This window comes from Peromyscus leucopus, chromosome 5 (genome assembly GCF_004664715.2).
Source record: "Peromyscus leucopus breed LL Stock chromosome 5, UCI_PerLeu_2.1, whole genome shotgun sequence".
Taxonomy (NCBI): Eukaryota; Metazoa; Chordata; class Mammalia; order Rodentia; family Cricetidae; genus Peromyscus; species Peromyscus leucopus.
In genome coordinates, this window is record NC_051067.1 from 13,865,175 (window position 1) to 13,890,187 (window position 25,013).

The window sequence follows — 25,013 nt, forward strand, 5'->3', positions numbered from 1 at the left end:
AGTCCCCCACACTATTAAGTTAGCTTTTCTGTAGGAGAATCAAGGCCTAGGGCTTCCTATAAGACACTGGTGGCACTTTAAATTGTAGGTTTTTCAGAGCAAGCCTCAAACACACACACACACACACACACACACACACACACTTGTGCGTGTCATGATGTGTATGTGATGGCCACAGGCAACTTGTAGGGGCCAGTTCTCTCTTCCCACCATGTAGGTCCCAGGGATTAAACTCAGATTATCAGTTTTAGCTTGCTGACCTAGAGGGAGACATTTTTAAATGTAACCTCTGGTGTCAATGTTTTTGTTCTTTGGTGTAATGGGCAGTACAAAGCCACTCTTTTCCAGCTTAAAAAAGAATGTGTCCTTAGCCAGGTGGTGGCTAGGGCCACCTTTAATCCTAGCACTTGGGAGGCAGAAGCAGGCAGACAGAGCTCTCTGAGTTCCAGGTCAGCCTGGTCTACAGAGTGAGTTCCAGGACAGCTGGATCTATACGGAGGAATTCTGTCAGGTGGGGGTGGATGACACATTTCAAGTTTCATTAAACTATGGTAGAATAAATTACTTCCAATACAGTATCTGAGAGAGTGTTTACTGTTTTGATTTAATCAAACTTAAAATATCTCATCAAATTACCCAGGAAAATCCAGGCAGCAGAAATATATAACATGTCCATTTCTTCACAAGGTCTCAAATCAGTTTACAAGGCCATAAAATGATATACATATACACATGTATACATTTGTATTATGCCATTTAAGCCACTCCTACTTCCTGTCCTAAAGAACTCAAGTATAGAAATAAGCTTTGCGGTACTGAGGTAACAGTAGGACCCTCCCTCACATGACTGCATAGGTGTTTAAGGTTAACTGTGAACACGATGAGAGGTCTCAAGTCAGTCAAACCCATTTGAACTGTGGGTTCAAAGCAGCATGTTAGACATGTGCCCAAAGGAAATACCTTCACTGAGCCCGTGTGTGTGTGTGTGTGTGTGTGTGTGTGTGTGTGTGTGTGTGTGTGTGTGTAAGGAGATGGGCAGAAGTCAGGGCAGGGCTGACTGAGGCCACACTGATAACTATTAGCCATCTGCAGTTGTTGGCAGGACAGAAACATACACGGTCTTCATATTCAAAGTCTTCATTGGGATATCTTCTGTAATTTCTAGAAGAGAAATTTTTCAAAAAGTCAATACTCTGTTGTGAGTGAACATCTAAAAACTGTTAGCTGTCTATCCTTGGCCTCATCCTAAGGCCATCCTTAACTCTGTCCTTGCTCCAAACCAGACCTCTGGGGGTCTCTAAACTGATGGCATTTCCCGACAGGGCTATCTCTGTTGCGTACAGTGGGGCTCTGATTACATATTAGCTTGTCAGCAAGAGGACTCAGGGCGGGTGGTCACACTGTCAAGTGTGTCCACATATTAAACCTCAGCAAAACTCTGGACACCAAGTTCCACCAAACTTCCCCGGGTGGGTGATACTGCTTCGTCAAACTCCTAGGGATTGGAGGAGGTAACATTGGCTGTTCCTCCATGAGGAAAGGATGACTTGATGTCCCTCTTTAGCCAGCCCCTGCCACCCCCTTCTGCCTTTCACACCTTTCTCTGGTTAGCTCTAATTGGTATAATAAACAAATTCGTGAGTATAGTGCCTTTCAGTTAGTCTGCGAATCTTTCTAGCAAACTACTGAATTTGAGGGCAGTCTGAAGAAATGCCCGAGGCTGTGTTCGTATCAGAAGTGGGGGTGGTGGCATGTGTGCCCTCCCACCATACATATAATAATGAACACAATTTTAGAATTGTGTTCAAAATCTATAAACTCAGGCATATCACAGTTGGACTGCAGAACATCCCAGACAAAGGGAAATCCTGAAAGAAGAAAGAGTCTGAAAGGATATCTTGCAAGAGTAAGAAAGACAAACCAGACAAACAAAAGTTCAGAACTTGGCTACAAGGACAGAGGGACATTCTGCTAAGAGTGAGATTCTGGGTAGTGGAGAGGTGTCTGTGGGAAACCTTGAGAAAGACAGTGTTCTAGATCTTCACGTGTTATGCGGCCCAGTGAGGAGATGCACGCAGTATGCCTGAGAAACTGAGAAGGGTCGCCACTGACTGGATGTCAGCTAAAGTTCCCATCAGTTCAATTCCTGAAGAAATTGCTGTTATATTTCAGGTCAAGAAATACAGCAGTTTACCTACAAGTATGCATTTTTAGGTTATTGTCAAAGATATGAGCTATTTTTCTCTCCCCGCTTAATTTAAATAACATGGGACTGGGGATTTAACTCAAGTCTTGCACATGCTAAGGAAGTGTTCTACCGCCCAGCTACCCCTCACTAAGTTATTATTACTTTTAATTATATTATGGCTAATTTCTGGTTAATGCGCAAAAATAAACAAAACAAGACAAATATACAAAGCTTATTTTCACAGACAACATGAACATTACTGGCACCCAAGTCCCCCTCTGAAGAAGGAAAAGCCTTGGGGAGAGCTGCCTCACCCTGCGTTTGAGTCTCATTCAGGAACAGCTTTAGCCTCCTGCTCCGAAGTCCAAACACCTTGGCTGCCTCATACACAAGCCCCTGGTGGCTCAGTCCATTCTGTCCAAGCGGGTTTTCGAGCAGGAGAGTGCCCACAGTTCCCGTTAAACACTCTGGAGGAGAAGGAAGAAAGCAGGTTAGTTCTGGGGAACGTGTGTTCCCACAATGGCGGCAACCGCAGACAGGAGGGCTCTGAAGTGGGTGGAGCTTAAGCTGGAGGCGCAGGCTGCGCACAAGTAACCTTCAACAATTCAGAGAGGTGAGGAAGAGGAGGAATGAGAGAAACTGACCTATGAAGGCCAGCCACTGGGGAACTGATTTTCAGTGCACAGGCAAGTGAAGAGATGAGGATTCCAGCAAAAATGTGCAGTGAGGATCCTGAGATGTGAGGGGAAAAGCAGCAAGGAAGCCTGAGGACTGGGGCTGGAGGTGTCCAAGCTCTCAGGACAGATTCCAGGAAAACAAAAGACCACACTGCAAAATCAACACTTCAGGCTCGGAGACAACCCGGTTCCATGCAGATGTCATTTTACCTACGGCGGTCTTTTTGTTTCCTGACTGCCAGGAGGAGGATGGTCTCTCTACATGAACATACCGCAAAAACCAAACCAACAAAAACAAACCATTGCATTCCACGAAGAAGCGTGGGACTTGAGACTTTGTTTATTGATATGGGGAGGTAGGGTCTCACAACACAGCCCAGGCTGGCCTTGAACTTGTAATCTTTCTGCCTCAGCCTCCTGAGTGCTGGGATTACAGGTGGGTGTGCAATACCAAGCCTGGCTGGCGTCCATGTGTTGAAGTGGACTGGAAAGTCACACCTAAGTCAGAGATTTGAACCTGGGAAGGAGCTTTAACGTCCAGCACTCCACAAGCTGAGTGCCGAGGATGCACATACCTTGTGGCTCTGCATTTAGGAGCTGCAGGTTGATATACTGACACAGAAGAGCGCCGGGGCTGTTGACTGGAGAGGGGGTTGTTCCTGCAGTCACACAGAGTGTCCTCCCACTCAGACTCAGCAAGTCAGTTTGGTTCTGTATTTCTAAAAATAACAATTCTGAAGTTACTTACCTTTTCCTAACTCACTAGTATTCACTTCCAACTTCACTATTATCCATCCTCAGACAGTGATGCTTTCTACTTAATTTGTTCATCAAAGGACATTGCTTTCTCTACAAAGCCAGAGAGTAGGAAACTGGTTTTTTTTTTTTTTTTGGTGTCCAGGATTGAACCCAGGGCCTTCTGCATGCTTGGCACACACTCCACCACTGAGCCCTACACCCCCAGCCCTGCAAATACAGCCTTACAAGGGGGTAATCCGAGTGCTGCAAAACTGAAGAGTTAAATATTTGTTATTTAGCTTCTGTGGGCATGTTGGGGATGGAGATGCAGGCGGAAGTGGGATGTTGCTGGAGCCAAAACTCATGACCTTGTGCTTGCTAGGTAAATGCTGTACCACGGCACCGAACTCCCAACCCCCATAACTTAAAATTCAACATTGTTTTCTCCCCTTTCGGTATTTTTCTTATATATTACAGCTCTCCTTAAAATTCTCATTCTATGAGGATCTCAAAATTCACCATGAAAAACTGTATTTGAAAATGATAATTATGGTCAACAAACAAGTTTTAATAACTTGTGTGTATGTGTGGTATGTGTGCACGTGTAAAGATGTGAGTTGCTGTGTGTGCACTCGTGGAGCTCAGAGGCTAACATCAGGAGTCTCCCTTGATTGCTTTTCACTTTGTTTATTGTTAAAAACCCAAGCACCTTTACCCACTGAGCCACCCCAGTGGCCTCCACCTTATTCTCTGAGACAGGGGGCTCACTGGTTGGACTAGGCTGAGATCCCAGGATCCTATTGCCTCAGGGTGGGATCTCAGGCGCACTGCTAAAGCAGCTGGGGATTGGAACCCAGTTCATCACACACGAGCTTTATTCAATGAGCAACCTCCCCGACCTGAGCTGTATCTTTAAAATGGATTCCAGGTCTGGATTCAGTACGGCCCAGGAACTGACTGATAAGCTCACAACTCAGCAGAGAGGGCAAGTCCTGATCTGTCTCAGGCCAACAGGGACAGGGAGGATGAGGACTTCCTGTAAGTCCAGGGTTCAGCCATACCAAAGAGAGGGACACAGTAGAGACTTGGCAGCAGACACTGCTGACAGACCTCTGCTGCCGCAGTGAGGAAAACACAGCGGTTCTACTGCACAGCTGACTCCAAACGAAGACCTTAACCAGGCCCCCTCAAGCCAGCGACAAGATGTCCTCTCCTCTCCACGTACCTGTTCCACCGTGGAAGACTGACAGCTCTGCATTTTTAACTCCAAATATGCTGGAAACAACGCTCTTCAGCTTTACAAGGTTCAACTTATTATCACCTTTTGGATTCTCCAGAAGCAATACCCCACCTGGAAAGTCACAGAAGAGATGCAAAGGGAGTTCAAGCCATTTTACAAGCAAACACCACGTTCCTTAGAAGGGGCTTGGCAATCTTAATTGGGTCAAGGAATAAAACCAGCAGGTGGTCTGTCCTCATCCTTTTCAAGACTCAAACTTTTGTATTTACAACCCTCACCTTACACTTTGTGCCTTCTGTAAATCCCTAAGTACAGAGTGGTTAAAATACTAATCACTATCCTAAAAAACTACCCTCAATTGGCCCATGATGCTGACATCCTACAATTAGACTCAATCATACATATTTACTACACTGACTCAAGACCTAGATTTTTATGAATCCTTATAAGCACGAATTTTAATGTCAAGGGTGTGTATTACCTCACTGTAGTTTTTTTAAAATCACTTTATTGTAATGAACTCACAAATAAAAACATTATGCTGCTAGATGTGCTTTTTAATGTTTAGTTCCCTAGTGGCTACAGATAATTAAATATTTTCATGTTTATTTCTATAATTTGTATAGCATCCTGAATAAATTACCCTATTTCCCAATTGGATGGTGTGTTGACTACTGAGTTTACTGTCTGTGAGTTCCTACCGGACTGCATCTCTATTTAACGACCTCATCTCTCCCCAGATCGGATTGCATCTTTCCTGTTTAACTATCATCTCTCCTGAGTCTGGTGTTACTGTAAAGACTTCCCAGTCTGTGTCTTGTTTTCATCCCTTTAGGACAGAGTAAAATTTTAAAAACAATGCAAAGCCTTTCATTTCTGGTAAAGTTCAATGGGCCCATTTTCTCTTTTATAAACTGTTTTAAGTATCAAGATTTTAAAATGATTTGCCCAAATAAAAGGTTTTAAGACTTTCCTTACAAACACTAATATAGTAGAGAACTCTAACCACCCAAGCAGGTGACCTCAATTTGTTCCCTCTGTTAGAAACATTGTGTGTGTGTGTGTGTGTGTGTGTGTGTGTGTGTCTGTCTGTCTATACTCATGTGGAGGCCAGAGGTCATGACAACCCCATGTGCTGTTGCTTAGATACAATCCACTTAAAAAAGAAAAAAAGAAGAAGACAGGGTTTCTTACTGGCCTGGAGCTCACAATATAGACCATGCTGGCCAGCCAGTAAGCTCCAGGGATCAGCCTTCCCTGCACACTGGGATCACAAGTGTCACCACACCGGGCCTTTTTATGTGGGCTTTAAGGATCTAATTTAGGCTCAGCACTTTACAAACTGTGCTATCTCTCCTGATAGAAATATGGCTAGCATTTTAGAAAACAAGCTATAATGTCTGCTGCTGTCTACACTTACATGTGTCTAGACATAATGCCATGTATGTATGTATGTATTTGTTTGTTTGTTTGTTTTTCGAGACAGGGTTTCTCTGTGTAGCTTTGTACCTTTCCTGGAACTCCCTTTGTAGACCAGGCTGGCCTCGAACTCACAGAGAGTCGCCTGCCTCTGCCTCACCATGTATGTATTTTTGTACCTCCTGATGGTATTGCACAGTTAATTTTTTAAAAGCTTACTTATTTAACTGTCTCAACAACAACAAAAGCACTTAAGTTTATGTCGCCTCTACTAGGTCATAGAAGGTCTGAGGTTGAACCTAAGACAAATAAATGTTCAAGTGGAAGGGCAGTGCCCACCACTTCATGTATGTCAGAGATTGACCTACACTGTCACTGCAATCCTAAAGAGATGTGAAAGAAGATAGGACTGAAAATAGACAAAGGCTGAAAAATCTAACACGGGGGATTACTTTTGTATTACAGCTGCTATGGCAATGAAACATTCCATCCTGTAGAGAGGCTCTTTGTTAAGATTCAGAAAGTAAACAAAATTTCTAAGTCTCAGGAAGAAAACAATTCACAAGTCCAGGTAGTCCTGAAATTTTCAGGACTCATGAGCCACCCTCCTTTAAGTTCATAAACAGTAACAACTGCTGGAGAAAAGCAACTCTCTCACTAGCTTCTGGGATGTAACTTTCTTCATGCTGGGGTGGCTTTTTGGTGACAGCGGCTGCCTTTGGGTCATCCATGCTGCTGTATGCCCGTAAGTAACCCCACTCATCTCCCTGGTTCACTAATCTAGACTTGGATGAAATAGTTTCTTTGGTCTGTCTCTGGTTCATTCTCTGAAGTAAATAGATGTTTCTTCTCATCTCCCCAGGAAAAGACACACAGTTGCCAAAACACCCAAACTTACAGATTTGAGAGGTCAAGTGCCATGACCTGAATATTAACACATCACTTTCACCCCTCCCCAATATCTATGTAGAAATTCTAGCTCCAAAAATGATATTAGGAAGCGGGGTTTCTGAGACATCATTAAGGCATGAGGTTAGAGCCTGGATGTATGAACAGATGAATGCTGTTATAAAAGACTATAAAATACTCATCCACTGTTACACAAAGACACAGCAAGATATAATTTATGTACCAGGAAATGGGCCCTTACCATAACTGCTGGAACTTTTACCTCACATTTGCCCTTCTCCAGAACCTTGAGAAATATGTTATTTCTATGGTTTTGTTTTCAAGACACTCCAGTATTTGTGGCTATTAATGATCTATTTCCACTCAGCTTTAGATCCCAGGGATGTGGTCTGTCTATATCACGTATGTGCATGGTGCAAGCAAATGGGTTCCAGGTTGACACTTCCGTGGTATCTGCCCTCATTACTGCCATTTACTCATGAGGGAGCGCCTGCTTTGTTCCAGCCTCCTGGAGAACATTGGGCAGAGGGGCTTGCTACTGTCAAGCTGGGATGGAACTGGGTCTGTGCTACTCTATGACACCTGTGGAGAATGAATACCTGAACCTGGCAGAGGTGGAAGCCTAGCTTCGCGCTCCGGTCTATGGTGGGGGGGTTGGTGGAGTAATAGTTGCTGGATTTTCTTCTCTGCTGGGTTTGGGTGGAACAGAATGATCACTAATAATTCTATCTTGCTCTTTTCTCCAGAGAAAGCAGAACTTCGCTGAGACACTAAAGAGGTTTGGGCTATGTGAGGCAAATCCAGCATCAGAGGAACTGTCCAGTACTGTCACTTAGCTTCAAGGTTCTTATTCTTCCCTCTCCTGGTAAGAATCTCACGCTTGCTTTACACTCATGGTGTTGGGTGGGCTCAGCCGGACAGGCATAGAAAAGCATGCTGACGCCAACTCACAAGTTCAAGTCAGTCCATTATCCATTATCTATAGGGCTCATTTGGGTGAGAGAAAGAAAAGGCCATCTAATTTTACCGATTATCTTACGACTGCCTTAAAAGTTTCCATAGAATTAACTGCAAAATAGAAACAATGGTAGGTGGAGACACTTGTAATCCCCACACTCAGGAGGCAGAGGGAAGAGGATGGGGAGTCCAAGACTGAGCCACATGGTGCGACCCAGTCTCAGGAGTACATAAGTGAAATCAGTCACACATAGCACAGGGCTCATTTGCACTTACCTTGCTCAGTGCCGTTTGCACAAATGTTAAGGTTTATATAAGCACAAGCAGGACCAGGCACACACGATCCTCTGGTGAGTGTGAGTTCCAATTCCGACCCCTTTAACTGAGCAGAGAACACGTGATTAGCAGCAGCATGGCTGTGCTGGGCCCCACAGCAAGAACACAGGGCCACTGCTCAGTAAGAAACTCTTCACAGGCAAGAGTGCAGCTATCTCCTCACCTGTTCTCTTAAAGATACTGCTTTCTAAATATAAAACGGTATATGCTCATTTTTAAAAGTCTAGTAAGTAAGCAATATGCAAAAAAGAGAATGGAATAATAATGTATCTATGTCATCCAAAAAGACAATGACACTGTTCGTCCCTCTTTATCTTTCCTACATTTATGAATAAGGAAAATATGATTGAATAAATGACATATTTCCGAATCATGGGCCACTATTTTTTCATGTCTTGGTGCCAAATTTTCATAGTAACATCTAAAAGCACTATGTGTAAAGAGGCAATGAATTTGAAAGAGAGTAGGGAGGGGATATGGGAGGGCTTGGAGAGGAAAGGGAAGGGGGAAATGATGTAATTATATTAATCTTAAAATAAAATGGTTTTTAAAGAGTATAACCTGTAATAGGAAATGCTATCAAATATATAACCCACTACCAACAAGTTAAATTATTCTCAAGCCGACTGTCACTTATTTTTAATGAAAATTATCAGAACCCACAGTACGCACTCTTCTAGTTCAAACATGATGGGTCAGCACAGCCATCTTCCTGGCTGCCCTCCCTAGGAGAACTGCCATGAGGCCGCTTCTGCTGTCCTCCTTCCCGTCCTCCTCTCTGGCCTTCCTCAGGTCCTGCCCAGTACTTCCAGAGCGGTACTGCAGTACTGCGGTGTGGTGGCTCCTGTTTGTTCCTGACAGGATCTGGAATCACCCTCTGGGCACACGGAGGGACTGTCCTGACTGGGCTCATGTGGGAGGACTCCCCCCTCCCTGAACAAGGTTTCTGTACTATCCAGAAAGCAGAAAGCTCCCCGAGCCCGAGCAGCCGAAGCTCTCTGCTTCCTGATGTAGCGCGGCCAGCTGCCTCATACTCCTGTTGCTAGCCCCTCCTCACTATGGTAGACTGCAATTTGAACTAGAAGTTGTTTCTGTTAGAGCATTTTATCACAGCAACAGAAAAGGTAAGACAGTGGGCTAGAACTTATCGAGATTTAACTATACAAATATAAAGAAAAACCCAATGTGAAACACTAGTATTTCTACACGACTCAGAACTCACCTGTGTTTGCTCCTGAATAAGGATATTATCTGATGTAGGAACCGGGTATGGTTTCAAGGGGGCTTTGATAGTGGCAAATATGAAGTCGGTGTGGCTTTCAATGACATTGTTCAGGTATCTTCCTTCAGATTTTGCATTATAATAAACTGTTATTTCATCAGTTGGAACCAGATTGCACTAAAATAGCATACGGAAAAACATAGAAGAGAAGCATATTTTGTTCACCAAAGTATCGAATGAGAACAAGTGTATGTATGCTGGGCTGTCAGGAACGCCATCCCTGCCTATTCTCCTCAGGTGGTATGTAAGACTGGCATCTGCTGCTCTGTGTTCTTTTATCCACTTTTCTTAGGTCTCTTCCGACTACTTACGTCCCTCCTGAGTCCTGAAATAAAAGACTGACTGGGAACCTACTCGCAAAGCTCTGAACCAGAACATGATGCAAAAATGATGGAGTGCCCTCCCCAGACTCTGGACCACATTCCATGAGGCTTGGCTTAGGGAAGAGCACCCATGGGAGCCCTCCTAATCAGCTCTGTTTCCAGCAATAAGAGCTTTCTGACACTCAAACCTAATAGGGGCTCAGTGATACCTTTTCCTCCAGGTACAGGGTTTCTGTACTTCCCTCACCTCTTAAAAATCACCTCTTTCTGTACAAACCCAGCAATCTCTCCTCAGCTCCCAGCCCTCCCATACTGACATCTATCTTCCTTGGACATTCACTGGCATCTCTGGCTACCTTCTGTAGCAACCAGCGGGTGATCTTTCTGGAAGATAATTCTGTGGAAACCCAATGGAACTAACTAAAGGATGGATGGGCTCAAAAAGCCCTTGGACAGAGAAAGTGAGTGGTACCCAGACTGGGAGCAGGTAGGGAAGGAGGGTGGAGCCTAACTTTCCTGCAGAGTACAGTCAGAAGGGACTATGGATTAATGAATCATTATCATCAAATAATAACTATGGTTTACACTGCCTGCCTTGTCTGTCTTCCCTAACATCCGAAATGAAGCCAGAACGAACCCAAAATTACAGCTTGTTTCTAAAGAGACAAACTGACCTTCTTGCGAAGTTTCTGGATGCGATTGATGACTTCCCGAGCCATGCCTTCATCCACCATTGACTGGTCAGGTGTGACATCTAAGAGGACTAAAGCCTGTATACAGAAGGAGCAGTGTGCATGACAATGAAATAAGGTCATGGCCTTCAAGCTTGGGGAAACAGAGCTAGGGCTGGCAGGCAGGGCGGTGTCCCGAAGTGTGATCCCTGGAACCAACGTGGTGGAAGGCGGAACTGCTTCCTGTAAGCTGCCCTCTGACCTCCACACACGCTGTGGCACCTGTATTCACCTGTGTCTACAAGACTAAGAGATAAATGTGTAAAAAAGACAAGGTCTTTTAAAAAGTTTAGTGAAACTAAATTCTGGGGCTGGAGAGATGGCTCAGGACTTGATCAGGACTCAGGTTCAGTTTCCAGCACCCACACGAGTCACAACCTTTTATAATTCAAGTTCCAGGGGATTCCAAAATCCTCCTCTGACCTCTGTGGCAGCAGGCATGCACATGCACACATGCATATATGCAGGTAAAATGTTCATAAACAGAAAATAATTCTGAAAAACCCAAAACAACAACAGAAAACCCCATTAAATTCTGTGAAGTCTATAATCCAACATCATTTAGTCATTTAGCAAACGAAGTAAGTTAAATTAGCTTATCATTTCAGCTCTTAGAAGGATGTAGCTTCTTTTCTTTTGGGATGCTGTTCACAGGAAATGCCTCAAGAATCCTCAGACCAATTTCATTTTATCACATGAAGAGATGGTCTTTTGTCCACCTAATAAACACAACTCTTCTAATACCTATGATCCCTGGTCAGGATGCTCCTGAAGCAGCAAACTTTTCACACCATAGCGTGGAGCAAAGGACTCATGAAGCCAATCCAAGCAATGCTCTCATCCTAAGGCTTTCTGGTCCTTTAGTTTCAGTATGACTGAAGACAGAAATCCTTAAATGGACCATGGCATTTTCTTTATATGATTACGTTTAAACTCATGTTTAAATACAAGTTTTCTACAACTTTACCTTTCTCTCGGGTATTCTGAAAGTTGTTGATTAGGGATGTAAGCATAATGATGACATAACTTCTCATTTTAAAAAGATTTATTGGCCGGGCGGTGGTGGCGCACGCCTTTAATCCCAGCACTCGGGAGGCAGAGGCAGGCGGATCTCTGTGAGTTCGAGGCCAGCCTGGGCTACCAAGTGAGTTTCCCAGGAAAGGCGCAAAACTACACAGAGAAACCCTGTCTCGAAAAAACCAAAAAAAAACAAAAAACAAAAACAAAAACAAAAAAAAAAAAAAAAAAAAAAAAAAAGATTTATTACTTTTCTTAATGTGTATGTGTGAGAGCCTACATGAGCTTACATGCAACACATGTATGATGATGCCTGGTGAGGCCAGAGAACATCAGATCTCCTAGAATCAGTGACAGGTGGGTGGTTGTGAACCCCCTGATGTGGGTTCTGAAACCAAACCCAGGTCCTTTGCACGAGGAGTAGGCACTCTTATCTGCCGAGCCGTCTTTCCAGTCCTCACTTTCTCCTTTCTATTCAGTCTAGGATCACAGTCCACGGAACTTGTCTCTTTAGTGACTAGCCGTTGCCATGTCAACCCTGCTTAAGACAATGTAGTCTCCTGATGCTCCTGAGTTTCTTGGCTCAGCTCATGTGTTGCAGGCTGTCATAGCGCTGCAGTGACTGACGTGAGCTTCTCATCCATTTCAAGCTGTACCTCCTATGCCTTTCACAAATGAGGCAAGTTTCTTCTCTGACTTTACTCAAAGATAAACCAGCATGATCTGGTCTGGCAGGATCTGAGTTCAATTCCCAGCGCCCATGTGAGGTGTTTCACAACTGCCTGCAACTCTAGCTCCTGGGGGGTGATGCCTCTGGCCCACACAGCACCTGCATTCATGTGCACATACCCACACAGTATACATAATTAAGAATAAATAAATACAAAAGGGAAAATGAGCTGAACACTGGGATTCAATTTCCTGGTTCTGGACTGAATGCAGTGTGACCAGGTGGTGGTAGGAAGATATTTCTACAGCCATACCTTCCTACCATGAGGGACTATAGCTCCTCAAACTTTAAGCTGAAACACTCTGATCAGGTATTTTTTAACCATAGCAATAAAAAAGTAACCAATGCACCTTCCCACTCTAATGCTTCTCAGCCTGCCTTGTGTCTACCTTGTATGATGGGGAGGCTTTCAGAGATGTTCCTCTACTGCTCCTCGCCTGCGTCATGCCCAGCAATGGGACCTGGGAATAGCTCTGATCCACAGACTCTTTCTGCTGTAACAGGGTTGGAGTCACTCTGTTCTATCATGACTAAAGTATCCTAGACTCCAACCTTCTGTACACTCTCCCATCAATCTCCATACCCAGTGCGTGTTTGGGACTCGAGCTTCGCTGAACTTACTTTCACCTAGCAAGTTACTGAGCTGACTACTAAGACCTGGATTACTTTCTTGTGCCCATGACTGACTTGTTTTATAGAGTTGGTTTTTGTGCAACCCAATAATTAGGGCAATTATTCACAAATAAAAATTGCAAAATGTTCACTTAAGCATCTGATAAACAAGTGCAAAGGATAAAGACCCACACAGAAGCTTAAGAAAGCAGATCTATAACTGATGTGTGGGTGAGGCACGTTTAAAATATGCCCTTATGTTCACACCTGTTGGTGAAGAACACTCTAGGAGGCTAGGCACAATGCCTCAAGCCTGCAATCCCAGTACTCCAGAGGTGGAGGTGGGAGTTCTAGGACATTCTCAGCTACACAGTGAATCCAAGGCCAGGGGAGACTACACAACTTTGTCTCAAAACCATCAATAAATAAATAAATAAACACAGGACAATCTTTTAGGGAACAGAAAGCTACCTGAGCATCAGAGTGGGCTTCAAACTGGGCAGTCCCTCCTGTGGCCTGGTCAAAGGTGTACATGAGGCGAAGATCTTCTTCGTGCAATTCATGGCCTTCCACAACAATACTCCCTGTGGAAAAACAGACCCCATCAACCCTCCTCTTCCATGGCCTGCTATGACCATATTGTGCTCTCCCCTGATGACCCTGGTGTTCTGCCGGCTAGCACTAGCAAGTGTTGGTGTAAGTGAAATGAGGGGCAGTGTGAAGTCCTAGGCACTGTGAATGTCCAGTGCAAGCAGAAGGAAGTGTGGACAGCTCTGATGTGTGATATACCACTGTAGGAAAGCCCACGGTAGCCACTCCATTAAGGCTGACTCTAGAAGTATGTGTAACCAGAGAAAGAAGGCAGATTTTAACAGGATACCAGCACCCACAAGCTACAATAGCAGGCTGGGATACCAGGCACCTGTCTAGAAAGGTTACTAGAATTTACAACTGTCATCCTTATGAAGAGGATGAAGATATGAAGAAAAAGATGGAAACATCCAACAGGAGCCTAAGTATGAAGCAGTCCTTGGGCCTAGGACATGCGGGCAGACACCCACCGCTTTTCTGGAACTGCTCCAGCTCCTCATTGCTCAGCTGCTTTATGGCCATCATCACTGCTTTAAAGGCTCCCTTCAGACGCTTCCCAAGGACCATGTGATCTGGTTCAGCCCTTAGTCGAATACCATACTTGTTTTTATCAGTAGACAGCGTAACTTTCCGAACATTTAATTCCTATAGTAAGTGCCAAAGGGAAAACAGAAGTGTAAGACACAAAATCTGTATCACATAAAACAGGTAGATGAACATCCATAACAATACTCTTCACAAGAAACAAAAAGCAGATGTAACCCAAATGCCAGTCAATTGTTGAATGGGTGGGGCTCAGTGCAGAATGCTTGTTTGGTATGCACAAGGCCCTGGATTGAATCCCCAGACCATAAAGTAAACAAAGCAGGGGTAACTAGGTAAATAAAGTATGGTTTATATACACAATGGAGGAGTTAGCAACATAAAGGTATTAAGTACTATCCTGTGCTACAACGTGAATGAACTATGAAAACATTATGCTAAGCAATACAAGCCAGACACAGACATATGAAATGTCTAAAGGAGGTGAATCCACAGGTAGATTATATAATCATGATTGCCAACAAACGATCAGATAGTAAGGGTCAAATAGGTGAATGATGAGAGAGATTGGCTCTCTTTTTAGGAAAATGGAAATGTTTTATGATTCTGACAATAAGTACAATTCTACAAATATATTTAGAATACCATCTGGAATGGAATAGAAAAACACTGTTTCTTATCAATACCAATCAAGTGAGTCGAGCATCACTAAAAGAGGATCCCAAGGCTGATGCCGGTGCATGTCTCTAATTTTAGCACTCATGGCAGAGGCACTGGATCTCTGAGTTCAAAGACATCCTGGTCTACACAGCGAGACCCTGTCTCTGTCTCTGTCTCTCTCTCTCTAACACACACACACACACACACACACACACACACACACACACACACACTATAGAAGGGAAGAAAGAAAGAGAGGACTTGAAATGCAAACTCCATCTCTCAGGGGTAAACTTGCACAAGGAAGTCAAGAGCACCACCATTAACTATCATTTAACCAGGACCTATGAAATCACAGAATTCATGACGCCACTGTATTAGTGACAGACTCCATGAAATAGGGAGCAGTGATGATACAGGAGGAGACATGGACTAAGAAAGGAAGGCAAACAACAAGAACACTGAGTTTCCTATGACATCTAGCTGGATTAAAGTGTGACGAAGGCCAGGCGAGATAATGTATATTCTTACATCAGCACATGGGAGGCTGAGGCAGGAGGATCACTCTTGCCTACGCTACAGAGTAAGTTCAAAGTAAGCCTACAGTATACAGTAAGTAAGACAGTGTCTCAAAAGTCATGCCCATATCTAAAAGGTGATCAGGATCATATGTATGTATAATAATGTGTGTGTGTGTGTGTGTGTGTGTGTCTACAAGGCATTAAATCAGAAAATAAAATCTCTCACTTTTTAGCTTCTAATGTCTAAAATTCTCAAATAATTAAAAATCAAATTCAGAAATTAACATTTTCTGTAATGATGTACTTAAAATATTACCTGTAAAAAACTAAAAACACAGTTGTTTTCAAACAGTAACGAATTTTAAAATTGGAAACATATTTGTTTTACAAACGTCATAGAATGCAGATTTTGAGAGGGTCAGTGACACTGTAAGGGATTTTAATAGGTACTTATACCCACTGCTGTCCCATCCATATCCACCCCCTCCCTGCATTAGACTACTGAGACAATGAGCCAAAAAGATTGCTTTCCCCTGCAATCCCATGCTGTGCTAAGGGAACAACCCCATCTTGACAGACAGGAGACATTCGTAGAGTTCTGACAGCTGAAATGGACAATGTGTCTTGATGGCTCTGTGTTATTCCTACTAGAAACTGTAGCTTGGCTACAGAAAGTGCAGAAAAAAACCAGGAGTCCTTCTCTTCCTGGTTTGGAGAAATTCTAAGTAAGCCCAACTCTTTATCAGCTTCAGACTCCTAATCTTTTAAAATACAGGGAAATAAGCATCCTGTGGATTTAATGAATTACCCAGCTACCAACACTGTGCTCTATTCTTCTGAAACCAAACTCCACTCCTGAAATCCATCCAACATATACACACACTGAAATACTCAGAGACACTCAACAGCTACACACTGCAATGTGCAGATACACTTATCTTTGTAGTGAAAACCCAAAATTTCTCAAATAAGAATATTTAAATAAATTATAAAGCAGACAGGAAATAAATACTATGCAGACACGATAAAGATGTATTATAGAACTGGGGGTAGTGACATATGCCTGTAATCCCAGCACATGGTATGCAGAGATGGGAGAATTTTGAATCAAAGACCAGCCTACATAACAAAGCAAGACTTTGCTCCACCACACACAAAGGCTATAATAAAATGGTGAGCTGAAAACTACATCAATAATGTGTATATGTGCATAATTGCGTAAAATCCCAGGAACCTTCTCCAGAGGGCAAGTGAGACCCCCCAGAGACAGGGAGGGTGTACACTGGTCTACTTTTTAATCAAACACATACTACACTTAGTGTTCACAAACAGCAAATGGCCACTATCTCATCATTTGAAGAAGCAAAGCTTTTCTGTTAACTATAAAAATTTACTCTGAGGAAGAGTAGATGAGAGTAAAGAAATCCACTGATCATGTAAAACTTCATGATGGTTATGCAAGTAGCAATTTGCAAAGGAATAAAAGAACTTCCTTGAGAAATACCTCCTAAAATAACTGTCCCAAAGAAAAAAATCTGAAGAGGCCCATCATTGACCTTACCTCAATGATATACTTCTCTAAGGACTTGATATCCTCAAGAGCTTCTGGGTCTTGGTGAATAACCACAATTTCCTTCAAAGGATACTAGAAGGGAAGAGAGGGGAAACAACTAGGGTTCAATTCCTCCAAATGGCAAAGTTTACCCGAGTGTTTAGCTAACCTAGTGCCAAGCCATTCATACTTTACTGCAGAAAAGGACAAAGAATTATGCCACTGCCGGAAGGTCTACATTAAAGTTTCTTAAGACATAGGTCTGTGTCAATCTGGTATCTAAAAAAAGTCCAAACAAACCTTTATTGGAACAGTTTTCCGGTCTCGTATCACTCGCCCAAGTTCAATCACGGACTGCATTCTAGACACTGCGTTCTCCGTTTTCTTGTCAATCAGTTCTTCTCTGATAAACATAAGAATATGAAAGATCATTACCTTTAAAAGGTGAAAATCTGAAACCGTTATGCTTAAGTGACAAAGAGGATCAGGTGAGGTCTCCAGTGATACCCGAGACAAGACATCACTCACTCCTACCTTGAGGGGCACACAGGAGCTCCCAAGGTGTTTACATCTCACCTAACCATAACTCTAGAGGAGGCTCCTATCCAGATGGGCCCCAGTAGCTAAAGAGTGACAGCATCAGCCCAGGTGGGATGAGGGATTCAGGAGGTAGAGCAGGGAAATGAGTCCTCTCCCGATTCCTTCCTGGGAAGCCTAGGATCTACATGTCCTTCCCTTTCCCATGGCCTAGGTGACGTTTCTGTATTTGATTCCTACCGAACACGTGGCAGCATGAGGTAGTGAATGCTGAGTGTGTCCTTGTCCCGGATAGAAACAGGGTCAATCAGCATCTTTAGATTCTGGTACATCAATTCAGTAAGAAATGGTGTGTAAGGAGCCTGTATGAGGATGGAGGAGAGAATATCATTCAGATACACCCATCATCAGTTGATCTCATTTAGACTGAGAAATGAAAACTAGTCACTTTAGAGAACGATACAGCGATACACAGACATAGACTGGTTATTAGGCATCCCTTTTCAAAGAAATGACTTCATATGTATGAAGCACACGTAGTAGGGCTATATCACAGGACTCAAAATATCTCTTGATGTCTTGATACCCAAAATAAAACCAAACCAGGAGCCCTTGAACAAATACCAGTTAAGTCTACTTACACAAAGATTAACTATCTTAAAACCTAGAAACTATATTTGTAGAGCAGAAAAACCCACTTGTATCACAGGATGCAGGTGTAGGAAGCTAGATGTGGATGGCACCAAGATCCTATATGAGGGTAAACTCTCCCGTGAACTTTAGAGACTCAACCGAAGGCATGAAACACTACACTGGAGCAGAACAGGACACAGGAAACTGAAGCGGCAGCCTTCCCACTCATGTGCCACTTAATTCACTTAACTAACAGGAGTCCGTGTCAAATAAGCACACATTTTCCCACCAGTGCTAAGTTAGGATATGTTTGGTCACTTAAGTACGAGTTTAGCAATCTTTTCATTACTCACAATTACAAGTCACGTTAACATGATTTATGTCTCACCTTTCTAAGAGTAGAACCTGTCTAAATGCTGAACTGCCAATGATTAAGCACTTAGTATTTCTCAGCTGGTGCTTAGAATAAGGGTTAGACACATGAGCTGCTGGATTTCTGAATAGGGGCTACAGATAGGCGCCACATCTATAGAGAACAGGTGTGTTGCTGCAGCAGGGGTCGCTGAATGTAGCTCAATTTTGGAAAGGGGTTCAATAGCTCACCATCAGTCTGCACAGAGAAAGCAGGACACTGAACAATGTCTCCAGAGCCATAACACAGTCTTCCATCCCATTCTCACCCTAAAGAGTAAAAGGATAAACATTCAGCTGCTAGTAGTAAGCATATCATCAAAACAAATCAGCCCTGGGGCCATGCAGGGCAGAGAGGCCAGCATGGGACAGTAGTCTGCTGTCCCCCTGATCACCTCTATTGGAGGCCAGACAAATGGGGAAGTGGCCCTGTAACTGGGAGACAAAGACTGACTATGGACTCGAACGTGTGTGTGTGTGTGTGGGGGGGGGGGGCAGTTTAAGATGGATTCCAATAAAACAAGAGGAATTGGGTAAATTTTTACTTTTAAAAAAAGGTATATACTGTGTGCTTTTAAAGTAACTACTGATTCATAGTAAGAAAAACTGCCTGCAGTGAGGAAGCTGTCACTGACTTATCTCAGTATAAATTCCGCACAAGCCAGTATGTCTGGAGACCAGGGTCCATGCTGTGCTCATCCTAAAACCCCAACAGCTAAGAATTCTGTCTCCAGCAAACACTTGGTCACTGTCTCTCTGGGTGGAGAGACACAAAGAGGTTACACAAAGAGGTGCCCCTGTTGTATAACTATATCCTCCAAACTGGAGCATTCCCTCCAGGAACGAGGCTAAAAAGCACACAAGTAAAGCAAGCCCTTCACTCCCAGGAGTCCCCTTCCCAGGGTTTTGTAAGCAGAAACAATTGCTGCAGGGATGGCTGGCCCAGCCAAACTGCCTCCAAGCTGTGCAGGGAGCTGCAGGAATGCTGCCTGCTGGAGCTGTCACCATGGTGGGCAGCTTTGTGTTGCTGATACAGCTGCATTGGAGTCATCCATGATCCTATAACCCCTCATCCATCCTCCTATAAGGAACCGCAATAAACTCACTGGTTCACACAATGAGACTCGGATGGAGGCAATTCTTGGGCTGTCACTGGTACACTAACTAGGGTGAAGAGTTATTTGTCACATCTCCCAGAACAGCTTCCTTTAAGGATTATAGCCATACTTGACAGTATTTGCACAATTCTAAGAGGTCTGCTCAGTTCAGTCCTGCACTGGCATGGACACTTCACCCCTAATGACTTGTCCTCAGTGTGTTATGAGAATATGCAGGATGACGTTAGAATTCCTAAGTCCCATCCTGCCGACTGTAACCACTATGGTACAGCTACTGTACTATAAACAGAAGACATCTTTGGAATAGAGCATTGACAATGCTGTTTCCCTTGGACCTCGAATATAGGCCTTCTTTTATTTTTGTTCTTTGAGACAGGGTTTCTCTGTGTAACAGTCCCAGCTGTCCTGGAACTCTCTCTGTAGACCAGGCTGGCCTCGAACTCAAAGAGATCTGTCTGCCTCTACCTCCTGAGTGCTGGGATCAAAGGCATGCACCACCACTGCCTAGCATTTCTTATTTTTCTTTGACCCTGAAACTTCAGACATTTTGTTCCCACTAGTGCTTACCTTTAATCTTCTCCTGTTCATTCGGACATACCAATTGGTCAGAATATCTACAAACTTGACCAGGCGAGGCACCACAGTGTATAGTCTGTAAGCTAAAAGCAAGGTAGCAGTCAGGCATCCCAGGCCAGGCCTTGAGTGGGGTAGAGCTAGGTCATAAAGAATTAGCAACCCGTCCAATCCAAGGTGCTCCCCTCCTTAAGGGAACAGTGAGAATTGGAACTGACCAAACAGATGTCTCATATATCAAGAACATATGACATGGCAGCATAGGTGTTTGGGAACACACACACACACACACACACACACACACACACACACACACACAGACAAAAAACGACAGTGAGCTACAAGCAAACCCACATAGGTGAGAAAAACTGGACCCTATTCTATGATGCTATGCAGCGTGGTGCACAGAGGGTCGAAGAGCAACAACAGAACCCAGCTCCACACCACTGCTGCCTCCCACATGACTAGAATGTAGTAGAAGCTTGCCTTAGATGCCGAGAGGCACAGCACATGCCAGCAATGCTTGGGCAGGGGCCATTTTTGCCCACGGACAATATCTGGTAAGCCCTGAGGAGATAGTCTCGTGGTACAAATATGTGGCATGGCAACACTGCTCAGCATCTGACCAAGCAAGCACAGCCCCCCACTGAGAAGAACTATCCAGACAAACTGCTGACAGTGCCACTGTGGCACCCCCAGGAGAAGATGCAAAGGGCAGAGCTGCTCCTGCTGTGGTTCACAGAAACCAGAATTCAGGGCCACAGTCATGAGCGGCCAAACACTTCTAGATAAGTGGTTTCAGCAACTGGGGCCTTTTCTGTTGAAGAGGAAAGGCCACCAGTCCATGTTATATCTAGAGTTTACCATACTTCCCTTTCTGGAAGCCTGAAATTCCTGTGTTCAGGTCTCATCTTCTAGAGAGAAGTGACTCTCACATATAATGAGGACACATAGCATAGAGACAGTAGCAGCTCTTCCTGAGGGAACTAATAGTACCTGGCAACTCCCACAGATGCCACTACCACCCTGTAGACATGTTCCTTAAAGGTCTTGTTGATAGGGACGTTGTGGGTATGCAGGGGGCAGGTGAAAAAAGCTAGGACCTAGTCTGGGCCAGGAGTTGTCCTCCAAGGGTGACTAGCTTCCTGTGCATGACCCTTATCATGCAGACACTGCTCTATCTAGTTCCTATGCAGACTGGGTTCTGTCCTAGACTCAGTTTCATGGGAAATCATGGCAGCTAGTGTTGAAAGATGGCTGCTGTGAAACAATCCTCTTGTACACTGTAAGACTTGTCACTCAAATTGGTTTAATAAAACACTGATTGGCCAGTAGCCAGGTAGAAAATATGGGTGGGGCGACCAAACTAAGGATGATGGGAAGAAGGGTGGAGTCAGAAGTCGCCAGTCAGATGCAGAGGGAGCAGTATATGAATGTGCCATGCTAATAAGGGTACTGCCACGTGACAGAGGGTAAATATGGAATATGGGTTAACTTAAAATGTAAGAGCTAGTTAGTAATAAGCCTGAGCTATTGGCCAAGCATTTACAATTAATATAAGCCACTGGACGGTAGTGGCACACACCTTTAATCCCAGCACTTGGGAGGCAGAGGCAGGCGGATCTCTGTGAGTTCAAGGCCAGCCTGGTCTACAGAGCGAGTTCCAGGACAGGTTCCAAAGCTACACAGAGAAAACCCTGTCTTGGAAAAAAAACTAAAAATCAAAATAGGCCTCTGTGTGGTAATTTGGAAGTAGATCCTAAGATGGGAAAACTCCACTTACAGATGGTATGGTTCTCGGACGATCCTCTGCACAAGAACAAGTCTGTACTGCACTCCTCAGACAAAATTCTCCAGAGCCCTGAAATAAACTCCTTTCTACAACTAATGGGCCTTATCAAACCTATACTTCAGGGTTATTGAAAAAAAATTATCTGTGTTATCTCCCAAAATGTCCTCCATGTTAATAAGGGAAAACAGTTAAAAATACCAGAAGAAAAATTATAAAGAGAGAAAACAGTCCTCAGTCCTGAGAAGACAGCATACAAAGACTCACCTGCCATTTCGGTCTCAAAGAACCCAATAAGAGACTGCATGAAGGACAGGATCCACCGGTCTGTGATGTTAGGGCTTTCTCTGACTGTGTGCTCATTGTACAGGAATTCCACGCCATCTTCCTACATACAGACATGCAGGGAGACGGTCACATACACAAAGGGGGAACTAATGCCAGAGAAAAATAACTTGTGTGTGTGTGTGTGTGTGTGTGTGTGTGTGTGTGTTGCGCACACAAGCACGCACATGCACGTGAGCCTATGTACCACCTATGTGCTTGTGTCCATAGACATTGGAAGAGGGCATTGGATCTCATGGAGCTGGAGTTATAGGTGGACACGAGCCACATAATATGGGTGCTGGAAACCAAATTCCAGTCCTCTGGAAAAACAAAAAGTACTCTTTCTTACCTTTTGGGCCATTTCTCTAGGCCAACCAAATGCTTTCTTTCAGTAAAATGAAAGGAAGTAATAAAAATACAAAATAGCCGGGCGGTGGTGGCGCACGCCTTTAATCCCAGCACTCGGGAGGCAGAGCCAGGCGGATCTCTGTGAGTTCGAGGCCAGCCTGGGCTACCAAGTGAGTCCCAGGAAAGGCGCAAAGCTACACAGAGAAACCCTGTCTCGGAAAAAAAAAAAAAATACAAAATAATCCCAGACCCTGCTAGCAAGCCAAAATCTGACACTCAGTAATATCCAGGATGGGCACCATCAAATCCTCAATGAATCTTGATTTTACGTAAGAATTAGAGAACTTAGGGTTGAGTTACCATAAACCTACAGAAGGAGACTGTAAATCCTTCCTTCAAGAACTGGATAGTCCTTTACTCACTAAAACAAGTGCCAGGAGCCCAGAACCCTTCCTATCTCCTTTTTGCTTTGCAAGAGCCCTCCCTGATCCTGAAGGCATCTCACCTGCTCCTGCTCTGCAAACTGAACTCACCGCAAGCTACGCTTCTCAGACAGCAGCTTGTTGGCAGAGCCGTGGTGAAGACTATTCGCCTGGGTTTGAGCACCTCACAGTGGGTGCAGCCTTACTGTGTACAGATGGGCCTCTGTGGGCAGGCGAGTTCCACACCGACAGAGGTCTGCAGAGCACAGCACCATGTGCAGAAGAGTTAGCAAAATTACAAAGAGAGGGATGCTGACCGCCTACGGGAGATGCTTGCTCTTCTCAATTTCCAGGGGAAAGTGCACTATGGAAGTCCTTTGTAAATACTACTTCCCTTTTGTTTTCAGTAGAAGAGCTAAGTTGAACCCAGAGGCAGCAGAAGCAGGCGAATGGACCACTGTCCTACTTGCTAGCTTCTGGGCTACTCAGGCTACTCAAGGGTCACACTGTACCACTGAGCAGTAAGTTACCAGCAGTTCTATTGGTAGGTGTGGAATAAGAAGCTGAACACAAGAGGAGCTCCGCCATAACATGCACACAATACAGAAACACATCCCAGTGATAAAGATGCTGGGCACTGACAGCAGTCAGGCTGGGGTCAGAAGAGGTGGCTGCAGACACAGGGCTCCTCAGGATGGCGTCCCGAGAGCAGAGGATGAACAGACCAATCTGAAGCACAGGTTCACATACATCCTCACTATTTTTACAGAGACAGGGTTTCTCTGTGTAGCCCAGGCTGTCGTGGAACTCACCCGGGAGACCAGGCTGCCCTCAAACTCAGCGATCCGCCTGCCCCTGCCCCAAGTGCTGGGATTAAAGGTGTGTGCCGCCCGCCACCTCCGCATGGCCCAACTACTATTCTTAATCCTAGCAACCCATTCTGAGCTGCTGTCACTGTCTGAGCCCAAGGCTCCCTCCCCCTTACAAGTCTTCCCTGACCACACTCTCAAGGGGCAGGGTCTGGCCCTGCCCTTCATCAGATAACTCTCTCAGTAGCTGACTCTTATACTGTCTTTAATTCCACATCCCACCAGTTTCAGGAACAGAAGGGAACCTCACTCAACATGAAATCTCCGGGACAAAGAACTGGCTGACCAAACTATGACACACCTCTTTATACAGAGGAGGCCGTGTCCAACAGAGGACCAGACACCTCTTGCTTCATCATGTAAGGCTTCCTCATGGCTTTGGGTTATCTAACAACAGCAGACAAAAGAAGAAAGTGGCCTCGAGGTCCCAGAGTCCCACCTCATAGCTCAGTACACACGGCCCAATGTGATCCATACCTTGTGAAGCCTAAAGACGTTCTGGATGAAGAATCGGTATGCATTGTACCATGGGAGCAGCACATCCTTGAGGACATCCCTCACGCCTTCCTCCTTAAAGCGGAGGTTTTCTGCTCTCACTACAGGGGAATTGATCAGATACAACCTGGAAGAAGCAGAACATTTACAAAGCAAAGTGACACAGACGGTAAACCAAGTATTCCTGCTGTAACAGTGAGAAGGCAAGCATTCTAGTTCCTCTGACGATCACAGAAGTCCTTCTCCTTTACTAAGGACTAAGAAGACCAGCTCAACTCTACTTTTCTACTGAAGAGGAACAGTGCTCACACACTCGCACCCCCACCGCAGGTGCACCCCGGTTCACCAGGGGCACGGCTACAGTCCGGAGGACAGCCCTCACTGTGGAGAGTGGCCCAGCACAAATGGACAATGGGTCAAACAGAAGCCTGACAGACGAATGAGTGGAAGGCTAGCCTCTCTGTT

General features: G+C 44.5%; 1 protein-coding gene across 5 annotated transcripts in view; it reads right to left on the bottom strand.

The window, feature by feature from the left end:
- Positions 1-573: 573 nt before the first annotated feature.
- Positions 574-25,013, bottom strand: part of Iars1 (isoleucyl-tRNA synthetase 1) — a 51,417-nt gene continuing 26,977 nt past the window's right edge. For all 5 annotated transcript variants that reach the window (XM_028863821.2, XM_028863819.1, XM_028863818.1 and 2 more), the window contains 16 exons: positions 24,531-24,675; positions 22,355-22,475; positions 20,293-20,384; positions 18,800-18,877; positions 17,804-17,925; positions 17,327-17,429; positions 17,036-17,119; positions 14,221-14,395; positions 13,631-13,743; positions 10,744-10,839; positions 9,687-9,863; positions 8,405-8,510; positions 4,829-4,954; positions 3,441-3,584; positions 2,503-2,655; positions 574-1,161 (listed from right to left, as the gene is read on the bottom strand). In XM_028863821.2, the coding sequence (XP_028719654.1) occupies positions 1,079-1,161; positions 2,503-2,655; positions 3,441-3,584; positions 4,829-4,954; positions 8,405-8,510; positions 9,687-9,863; positions 10,744-10,839; positions 13,631-13,743; positions 14,221-14,395; positions 17,036-17,119; positions 17,327-17,429; positions 17,804-17,925; positions 18,800-18,877; positions 20,293-20,384; positions 22,355-22,475; positions 24,531-24,675 (1,918 nt within the window). In that variant the 3' untranslated portion in view covers positions 574-1,078. The remainder of the gene's footprint in view (positions 1,162-2,502; positions 2,656-3,440; positions 3,585-4,828; positions 4,955-8,404; positions 8,511-9,686; positions 9,864-10,743; positions 10,840-13,630; positions 13,744-14,220; positions 14,396-17,035; positions 17,120-17,326; positions 17,430-17,803; positions 17,926-18,799; positions 18,878-20,292; positions 20,385-22,354; positions 22,476-24,530; positions 24,676-25,013) is intronic.